General features: G+C 34.6%; 1 protein-coding gene across 1 annotated transcript; it reads left to right on the top strand.

Moving 5' to 3' along the window:
- The first annotated feature begins 5780 nt into the window (after positions 1-5780).
- Positions 5781-11099, top strand: LOC102622503 (uncharacterized). The gene is made up of 9 exons (XM_006468827.4): positions 5781-6039; positions 6270-6316; positions 6496-7929; positions 8561-8649; positions 8987-9089; positions 9175-9279; positions 9808-9925; positions 10327-10503; positions 10675-11099. The coding sequence occupies exons 1-9, from the start codon at positions 5898-5900 to the stop codon at positions 10827-10829; spliced, it is 2370 nt and encodes a 789-aa protein (XP_006468890.2). The 5' UTR covers positions 5781-5897; the 3' UTR covers positions 10830-11099.
- Positions 11100-11370: the final 271 nt, after the last annotated feature.

Genomic DNA, 11370 nt, shown 5'->3' on the forward strand with positions numbered 1-11370 from the left:
ATGTTGATGATTACTTTAAAGTTTAAGCCTGCTTTTGATCGAATGACAAATGAGGATAATCTTTATGATACTTATTTTCGTGAAGAAAATGGTACGACTAGGAGTGGTAAGAGAAGGATGGGACCTTTGGAAAGTAATGATTGGGAAAATGCTCGGTGAAAGGTTTGGTTTTTACGGATTTTTAATGATGTGACATTGGCATTTTTTGTTTCTTTGAGGGTGACATCAAGTAATTGCTACAATGAGATATGCAAAGTTGAAAAGGCTTTGAATTCAATGTCTAAAAATGTTGATCCGCATTTGAAAGGAATGGCATTGAGCATGAAAGAATAAGTATTGAGGGGGTATACTGAAAATAAACAAGTTGTTAATTGTTGCGATTGTACTAGATCCACAGAGCAAAATGAATTTCACAGTAGTTTGCTTTTAGAGTTTATATGGTAAGGATAGTATAAAATATGGTAAGATGAAAAGTATAATGAAAAGCATAATGAAAAGCATTTTGCATAGGCTTTATGAAGCATATAGTGCAAAACACCCGAGTGCAAGTGCTAGTGCGAGTGTTAATGCAAATTGAAGTGCAAGTGCAAGCCATGCTAGTGGTTGTGGGTTTAGTAGTGTGTTGACTTTTCTTGATTTTGGTAATGCAGATGATGATTATGAGGATCCTTTCTCTAAATACGTTGAGATGGTTGCTGAGATGAGAGATAACTTAGAATTATCAAATGAGTTAGACCTTTACTTAATGGAAATGGTTGAATTTTAAGTTTCTAATTCATTGGGTACTCAATTTGATATTTTGCTATAGTGGAAGGTTAACAATTCAAAATACCCAATTTTATTGCAAATAACAAGAGATGTCCTTGCCATTCCAGTATCTATTGTTGCATCCAAGTCCGCCTATAGTAGGGAAGGTCGTATTCTAGATGAGTATAAGAGTTCTATGACTCCTGACATGGTGGAAGCACTTATATTGACACAAAATTGGTTATGATCTTCGCTTTTCATGGATGCGACAACAAACCTTCAAGTGTTGGTAGATGAAAATGAGTTTATGGATGCACTTGCAGAAGGTATAATATATAACTATTTTATGATTATGTTATGAAGACATTTTAGTTATTTATCTTTTGAATTATTTAATTTTAAGTCTTTTTGTTTCATGTAGAGCTTCGTAAATCAACACAATCAGACCATCCAAGTGTTTCAACATAAAGACTTTTGGCTAGTTAGTTGCTTGCATCATCTAGATTCCAACCAATTAGGTAAGTTTTTTTATTTTTACAAAGCCTACGATTGGTGAATTATTAATCTTCATGTACATATTTATAAATATGAGTTGTTTGCAATCGAGGCTTATAGTTGCAATAATAGTTGGTTGAAAAAGAATAAATTATATGATTTGGTGGTGTTATGATGTTTTAGAAAGTAACAGTTGGGTAAAGAATGAAGGACTTATATATATATTAGTTGTTGATTCTTGTTTGGTGGAGGTTAATTGTTGCCTAATGGCAAATTTGCTTTTTTTTTTTTCTACAAAATGGACTGATTTGCTTCATCATTTTCTGTTTATTGATGGAGAAATGGAGATAGTTTTACTTTAATTCAATAATTTTATGGTTGTTTTTATTTATTTGGATTAACTTCATGACTTGGAAATTGGAATTGGCATTAGGAAGTTACTTTCTTTATTGTTATTTTCTTTTATTATTGTAATTTGTAATTGAATATTTCCAATTTTGTGTTGAATTTGGTGTTTTGATAACCTGAAAATGTCATCATTTGCTTGTTTTGTTATTTAATTTGCTATTTAATTTGTTTATTTTTGGCTAATATTGGTTTGACCCGAATTATTAACCCGACCTAAATTATTAACCCGAACCGAATCAATAACCCTAGTCGTTATGCAACCCGAAATTCACAACAAAACCCAAATCGAACCGAACCGAATTCCAAAGCGAACCGCACCAAACCGAAATAATTTTCAACTTGTTTGGATTAAATTTTCAAACCCAAATGAGTTGTAAATCGAACCAAAAATCAAAAAAATTGAACAGTAAACCGAAAGTCCCACCCCTACCATGTGTATCCGTTAGTTTACCAATTTGTTACATTGACTTTAATTCTACCTATAACCACTGCCACTGTAGATAGAGTATTTTCAGCCATGAATTTGTGAAGAATCGACTTCGAAACCGGATGGATGATCAATGACTGAATGATAACTTAGTTGTGTACATAAAAAAAAAAAAGATGTATTTGCTTGTATTGACAATAAAGCTATTATTCAACGTTTTCAAAACATGAAAACACATTGAGAACAATTGAAGAAGTTTTAAAAATGATTATGTCAATGAAATTGAATATTTTACTTATTATTTTTTCAGTTCTTTTACTATCTTGTCAAATTTTGTTTATCAATTTATATTAAGCCCCTCCTGAATTTATTTCTTGGGTCCATCACTGACCTCAACACCAAGAATATAAGCAAAGCAGCTCGTTGAAGCTGTCTCATTACTGCAAAGTTGTCATTTCAGTACCACTTTATCATTACAGGTGTGACTAAAGGAACATCTCAATAAGATAATATTAACCGCCGCTCACATTAAATACCTATCAACATTAGTCCCAGAGCTAGGCATAAGTTGTTAGATTTAGAGCAATATTTAGCAAATGGGGTGTAGTGTTAATAGGCGTGGGATTGAGATCTTAGAACGAGAGTAAAGTGACTAGTCGATTTGCCACCAAAGAGCAAGTCAGCATGCTTATATCAGTCGTCAAACGTCCAATGCCTAGATGATGCATGTATGAGGAAGATGAGATCAATGCCTAGACAATGCATGTACTACTAAGTGGGCAAGACTCTTTTCTCTTTATTCACCTATAACTAGAAGAGAAGTTAAAGGTTAAAGAGTGCACAAATTTTCTCTGTTTCTCTCTCTATTTCCTTTTAAAATCTCTCTTTCAAACGTTTTCCCATTTTTTTGACTTGAAGGTTGAAGTGTTTCTACTGGTGAACCCGACCAGCGACTCTGACCGATTGTATTTTATAAACGTTATCATATAATTTTGAGGTTAATTTGATGTTCGTTGAAGGTTATATTCATCTCTTCTTTGCTCTCTTTCTTTATGTAGTGTATTTCTCTTAATAAATTATTTGTATTCATATTGTGGTGCATCATTTGAGTTGTGATAAATCTATGTATGTACTTAAATGTATTTCCTCACGACAATATAAATCGAAAATGTTGACCAAAACTTCATGGTAGAATGGTTGAAATGTTCGCATCAACAAGCAACACTCATTTTATATTTTTATTGTATAGCCTTTTTTAAAGATGACCAATGGGTCGGGCGGCACGCGGCACGATCACATTTTGATAGGACACATGGCACTGCGCGACACGCACGTGGGCCGAGGCGGGCCTTAAAAGCATGGGAGATGGACCAAAGCACGACACACGAAAATGCACGTAATAAGCACACTTCATTGGTAGGCTAACACGCGGCCCGTGGGCTATCAATAGCACGTGGGCCAAAGTATATCAAAATAAATTTTTTTAATGAAATGTAAATATAAAATGTTATGATTTTACAAATCTCTTGAAATTAAATTTCTTAATATATTTTTTTAGCATAGGCTTTTAAAAAATAATTTAAGTCTTAGTTTAAATAAATATTCTAATTGTTTTATGTTTATAAATTATTAAATGAACAAATAAATATCATGATTTTAATAAATAAAATTATAAATATAATGATTTTATAAATGATAAATAAAAATTTTTACGACATTAATATTTTATTTATGAAATCATAACTTAGTTAATGGAGATATGTTTCATTTGTGAATGAAATATTTTTTATATTTATAAACAAAAAAATAAAATTATAACGAAATATTTTTATGATATTTTAATTTTCATTAATCATTACTATGGTCTATAAAATTAAATTTATGTATTATTGTGTTATGATTAGTTATTGTGAAATTAACTATATAGTTGTGAAATTATAATAAATTGATAATAAAATATTAATTACTCTCTTAATAAAAATTATTATTATTGTTGTTCTTGTTATTATTATTATTAGGCTGATTAGTTTTAAAAAACACGCTACGCATGTGGGCTTGAATAAAATATGATGTACATGTGAACTTGAGAAAAAAAAAATTGATGGGCCTTTTTTAAGCACCACTTACAGCACGATCTCGTATATATAAAAAAAAAAGAAAAAATATCCACCGTTCAGCTGTTTTTTCCAACTTTTTCAAAAATACACATATCTTAATTTTTTTGGCTGAATTCCACCTAAAATAACATTTTCTTACACTCATCCACTTCCGTGTTCACGCTGTTAAAATCTCGCTGATGTCATAAGGATAAATTTGTCATTTGACCCTTCTTCCTACTTCTCGAAATGCTTTGTTTCAGCACAATTAAATTCTTTGTTTCATTATTAACAAAAAAAAAGGTGGGATCCCACCAGGTTTGAGAATAAGGTGGGATCCTTGGATGTAGTGGTCGGTGAATCACTGATCAAAAAGTGGATTTTGGAGATATTCTTCATCGATGTAGTGGCCGGTGAATCATTGATCAAAGAGCGAGCAGCCGCCAGGTTTAATGATTTGGTGGGATCCCTGGATGTAGTGGCTGGTGAACCGCTTCTTCTTAATCCACAAAGATTCAGATAGCCCCTAGCTTGGCTGAAACTGAATAATATTTGGCGAACGAATACAAAGGCCAAAGGCTTTTTTATTGAGAAAGTCAAAGGAGGTTATTCAGTAGCCATTGCAGGTTTTATTACTTTTCTTCCATTCCGTCGTTTCAAAAAAAGAAAAAAAAGATATCAAATGATTGATTCGCCATTGAGAGCATTAACCCCAAAAGGAGGAATATTGTGGTGTTCTAACAGCGGCAGATCAAACAAGAACTTGATGAGCGAAATCTGCTGACAAAAAAAAAAAGAGCACTTTTTTCAATTCCGAAGCCTAGCGTCTCCTGAAAAAACTCTATCACCTTAATCTCTTCTTTTGTGGAGTTTCTTGCACTTTATCCAACAGCAAGCCCCGCAGCCATGACTATCCACCGCTTTCACTCCACCATAAACATTTCAGTAGCAATCTCCATCGAAACTTCAACAGGCAACACCATTTTCCTAGATTCCCTAGTCCAACAATATCTCATTTTTCCCTTCTTCACTATGCACCCAACCTCTCACCAATCTCCTTCAATTTCTTTGCCGCCAATAGCTTGATCTCAATCGATGATCGTGCCACTAGCAGCTCAAGCCTGAAGATCGACCATCCATCACCGACCTCCTGCGGCTAGCCACGACTTCTTCAGTTATTAGATTGAGTTTGAGATAAGGTTTTGGCCAGTTACTTTTTTTTTAGCATTTGTTTAGGATAAAATTATAATTTTATATTTAGGATAAAATAGTCATTTGATCAATTTTTCGTTAGTTCTCTTACTCGCGTGTAGATGGAAGTGGATGAATACAAGAAAATTTTATTTTAGGTGAAATTCAGCTAAAAAAAATTTAAAATATGTGTATTTTAAGAAAATAAAAAAAAATGAACGGACGGTAAATATTTTCAAAAAAAAAAATTTAAGCACGACCTGTACGCCATCTTTTTAACTTTTTTTTTTCAAGGTCCACTGACAACAGAATATACGCACAAAATTAATAGTAGATTTACATGTCACTCAAATAAACAATAATTACGAATGTAACGTGGCGACCGATGTTCCTCGGTGGCAGAGAGAGAAAATAACAATAACAACAGGGAAGTTGTATAAATCATGAAAGAAGCGAAGCTTCAATCTTAATGCTTAACCGAAACAGCCCCGGCTGACCGCGAAGAAAAACAAAAGCACTTCCTGAAAAATTTCATGTCCATCTTGCCCTCAGAAGCACAAATCCGAGGACCCAATTCTCCGTCTGATTCCAAGTCTCAAAACCCTAATTTCAATCATGGCAGCACCCAACTCCTTCACCTCTCTTCTCCTTCCCCCTCCCCTAACCAGATTCCAGGTCATTACTTTCTCTCTCTCTCTCTCTTTAACTATTATTAGGGATTCTTACTTCCTTTTTATGTTTGTTGGGCTAATAACTAAATAAGATTAATTAGTTATTCATTTATTTGGATGCTTTATTTATGTATTGAAATTTGTCAATTAGGTTATCAAAGATACGATTTTGTTCTTTTAACATGTAACGAAGTAGAGTTCTTGTTTAATGGCTAAACTGTGTTTATGTTTCAGGCTTATTGGCTTCAACTGCACAAGATTCGGGTGGATCCTCCAAAGAGGTAAATTTAATGTTGTATTCAAGATTAGTCACCTGCTTTAATATGGACTAAACAATAAGAGTATGTTTACCATGTTTTTTGGTAATATAGTTCATGCAACTTACGAAAATAACAAATTGAAACTTGCAATTTCTTGAGCTTTTGATGATTGTATTTTGCTTTTTCTTTTTCATGTTTAGGTAAGTGAAGCAGGGACACCCAATGGTCGGAAAAGCTTGTCTCGCTGGAATAGCGATAGACAGTTCAGGAATCACAATCACCCCAGAGGACGAGGGGCTGGATCTGCCCAGAATAAGGGGAAAATGTCGGGAGATAGTGTTTCCCCTAGAAGTCAACAAAGAGCTGGGCCTGTGGCCTCTCAGGGTTCATCTGGAAGAAGAGCCCAGACGATAAGTGGTAACCATTTGCTGAATTTTCAGTATGATCCTATCAGTCGTCCTCAATATAGGATGCCTCCTCCTCCAGCAAGAAGGCAGCGGAAGATAAGGCCTTACAACAAAGACTTGTTCCTTCAGGCTAATTACAAGTTTGTTGTGTTAGATACCGGCGACCACGCGCCTGAATCAATGGATCCTGATAAAATGTTGCAGTGGGAGGATATCATTTGTGTAAGGTACTCAAACCCATTGTCGGTGCAGTGTCCAATTTGTTTGGAATATCCTCTATGTCCGCAGATAACCTCGTGTGGCCACATATTTTGCTTCCCATGTATTCTACAATACTTGTTGATGGGTGATGAGGACTATAAAGGTGACTGCTTCAAAAGATGCCCCTTATGTTTTGTGATGATATCTTCAAAGGAGTTATATACCATCCACATTGAGAATGTCAGGCAACATGCTGTTGGTGATACTATAGAGTTTATGCTTTTAACTCGAGAAAAAGATTCATTTGTCCCATCTCAGAAAAATAAACAGGAGTCGACCACAGGTTCCATTGATGAAACCTATGATCCATTTTCGAAGTTTACATTTACATCAGATGTAGATCTATCAGTCAGAAAAGCAATGTCAGATTTAGATGGTTGGTTGGCCAAAGCCGATTCGGGCCTTGTGGATGATTTAGAGAAACTTCCATATGTTTGTGCTGCAATGGAACAATTAGAACAGAGGAAAAAGTATTGGAATGAGCGTCGGGCTAGTGGCAGTGATAAAGCTTCTAACAATGCTGATGGTCAGACAGGATTCCATGGGCTACAATCAACAAAAATTGCTTCTAATCCTAGTCATTTGCTCAACACATTGTCCCCGGATATCAGCGAGCAAAACCAGAAATTGACTAAGCTGACGTTGAATAAGCCGGATAGTGGGTCTGCTCCTGGTCAAAATTCTGCTCTAGGGGAATTGTCAGATTGCGATGAAACAAGTTTGTCTTCTTCATATGATGAAAGTAAGAGCATGCAAGCTAATGAAACGAGTTTGTCTTCATCATATGATGAAAGTAAGAGCTTGCAAGCTAATGAAACGAGTTTGTCTTCGTCATATGATGAAAGTAAGAGCATGCAAGCTAACGAAACAAGTTTGTCTTCTTCATATGATGAAAGTAAGAGCTTGCAAGCTAACTTCACAGGCTCTATGGAGATAAAGGATAAGGACTCGTACAATTTTTATCAGGTGATTGCGATGCAGATAGTTTAGTGATTTGAGTTCTGTTTTAGGAATCAGGGGATTTCAATTTGTGTTCTGTTCACAATAAATTTCCATTTCATTGAATGAAACTTTTTTTCTTTTATTCAAGAACATGATTTTTGCTTAGCATGGTTGCACTAAACCTGGATGTAGCAAGCTATTCTTACAATCAACATTTTTCTTCATCATGGCTTGAACTTCCAAATTATGCATCAGATACAAAACAACAGACGCAACGTTTTGTGCCCTATGTATTTTTGTATTTGTTGTGGTTATAGTCAATAAGACGGGATAACGCACTGTGTTAATCATGGAACACTTTATGAAGTGACTGAGTATTAGATGTTGCTGGAATTAATTCCCATATTATATGTGGTTTGTTATATCATAAGTACTTCTTTCAGAAGGATATATAATAATTACTACTGGGGTATATCTGATAAATAAAAGAGAGAATTGGTAGTAGATCTAGAATCATAAATTGACAATATCATTGTAATCTTCTTTGTGAGCTGCATGAGGCGTCTGTAGCTGTTTAATGATTATATTCTTTAATTCCCTTCAGTAGTTGTTAAGTGTTGTCTGGTTTTAACTATCATTCTTTGTGTATTTTCAGGCCATTGACGGTCAGCATCTCATTCTTCACCCATTGAACGTGAAGTGTCTTCTACATCATTATGGGAGCTATGATATGCTTCCCCACAGGTGCGAAAAAATTGTTTGAAATCATATCTTACTATGGTAGTATTTGTAAAAGAATGCACTTCTTGAGATTAAAGGTTTATAACTTTTAGAAAATGCACTTCTTCAGATTAAAGGTTTATAATTTTTATTTTTGTGTTATCAAAAGTGCTCCTCCAATTCTCTAAGGCAGCTCTAGACTTAGTCATAACCTGTAACAAGTTCAAAGATATTTATGAGGTTTTATCTGATGTGAACATTATATTGGCAGTTAGAAGATCGATACTGGTATATAAGCTACATAATTTACTCAAATGTATTTTATGTTTCATAAGTATAAATTATTATTTATCAATTTCAGAATAAGCGGAAGGATTTTACAGCTGGAGTCAGTGACTCAATCAGAGGCCATGAGGCGGCGCTATCGTTATTTAAGTCATTTCTCTTTAACAACAACATTTCAGGTAATCAAGCAGGTTTTGCTTGTACTTACGCTTGTTTTCTTGCAATATGCTTGTTGTGTCTTATCTTCTGCTTTTACATTTTCAGCTTTGTGAGATTGATTTGACTGAGGCCCTGCCTCCTGATGCCCTATCTCCCTTCATAGATGAAATCCGGAAGCGTGAGAAGCAGAGGAAGCAACTCGCCAACAAGGTATCTTCTTCTTCTTTTCAATTTTAGGTTTTAAATATGAAACAATTAAAATTAGGAGATTTCAGCTCTAAAGCAGTATTGATTTTATGTGGGTTGCTTAATTTATTAATTACTGTTAGGGATAAGTTAATCCAAGATTATAGACATGTTGGAGTTGCATTGTCAATGTTGTATAACGGCATTTTTCCTCTTATCATCACAGTATTTTATCAAAGCTATTTTGCATGAAAATTTATTCTAAAATAGTCATGAACAACTTGAAGGATGACTGGTAACTCTTAGAAACCTCCAGGGACCCTAGTATAATTTATTTATTTATAAGCCTTTGATTCACTTTGTTCTTTTTTTCAGAGAGTTTGATTGCGTATCCAGTTCATACACTGTTGTACGTGGTTGTTCCTGAAAGATTTTTATGCAACCACTATTGCTTTTGTTTAGCCAAGTTTTGCTTTTATCCTTTCATTTGGAAAATTAACATAAATAAATCCATGCCTCTATCATTCAGTCACACACTGTTCTTATTTCTAGGAGCGGAAGGAGAAAATGAAGGCTGAAGCTGCTCTAGTGCATTCTGTGCCTCCGGTGCCCAGCTTTGGACAGTCCTCTTACAATGACTCCCCTACATTTTCCATGGATGATTTTGAAGGTAATGTTGTGGTCTGTTCAGATGTTGGTCAGAATATTAGAAACAAACAGAATTTTTAAGGTGTTGGGTGATGTCTAGTGTTTTTAATTTCATTTTTGGGAAGTTAATATGCTAATTAGTTTCTTACAGAGAATTTCTTTCAGTTATATTGTGAAATGTGATTTAATACTACATCCCTGCTAGTGTACATTTCTAGCTTGTAAGTAATTTAATGGCTTCCATTTTATTTAGTCTTTTAAATTAGGTTTTCATCCAATTTGTGGTGTATTCTAACACTTTTGTGAGTGACGTTCAAATCCTCCCCTTTTTAATTTTAGTTTGCAAATGTATATTTGCTTTTTGATTTACGAAATTATACAGTCTTCATCAGCTCCTTTATTATTACAATCCTTTATGTTCAGCCCTGGGAAATTCTCCTGTGACATCATCAAGCCCACCAAATGTTGGGGAGCGAAGACTGTTCTCAAATGTGACAAGACTTGGTTTTGCTGCTGGGCATGATTCACCTGCCTTGAAAATTGAGGAAACCAATGCTTTGAATAACAATGAACAGTCAAATGGTTATTCTGGTGTAACTGGTAAATCTCTGTTGCTAATTATGGATATTTGCATGAAATTATATCCAATTCAATCCTGGTTTTACATAACTTACGGCTAAAGTAAGAGTAACTGGCTGATGGTAGAGTTATTCTGCGTTTGGCTGGGAACTTCTTGTGCTCTGAATTGACTATTACTTGTCTCTTCTGTAGGTTCAAGGAATTCAGGCAGCCCATCATTTGCCAATATAATGTCCAGAGATAAATCTGGCGAAAGCTTGGAGGCACGCAAGCTTAATGAGGTGGGAAAGAAGGGGAAGAAGCCAAGTCGAGTCCTCTTGTCGACCTCTGGTGGTCGGCGATACTAGAATGTGCAGTGCATTGCAGTGCAGTGCAGTTCACTTCATTCCTCTCAGCTATTATGATTATCATCTTGTATTTGTTCTGTGATATTATCCTCAAACTGTACATGTGTGAATTAGTAGAATGACTTATTTTCAGATTAAATAGGTAAATAAATTTTCTTCTACAAAATGTGAACTCTGAGGGTGCATCAGAACTCTTTTACAATAAATTAGACCAGTGGCTCGGCCTTAGGGCGAATAATTGGTGACCGGCTTTGGCTGGATTTGCTCCCCCGTCTTTTTGTTTGATGAAGTTATGAACAGATGATTAGAAATTGTGTTCGAGGAATAGTATATTTTAATGTTAACAGAGGTAACTAACTATTTGAAATTGACACCATTAAATATTGAATTGTGGAAGATCAATAGTATAACATTTGTATTAAAATTTAAGTAAATTTTTTTTATTAAAATAGGTAGATAGCTCAGGTAGAAAGATGGGCTGCTCCATCAAGTAATTGGTATAAACTCAATACCGATGCATCCATTAAATTTTCTAAAGGTA

This window comes from Citrus sinensis, chromosome 2 (genome assembly GCF_022201045.2).
Source record: "Citrus sinensis cultivar Valencia sweet orange chromosome 2, DVS_A1.0, whole genome shotgun sequence".
Classification (NCBI taxonomy): Eukaryota; Viridiplantae; Streptophyta; class Magnoliopsida; order Sapindales; family Rutaceae; genus Citrus; species Citrus sinensis.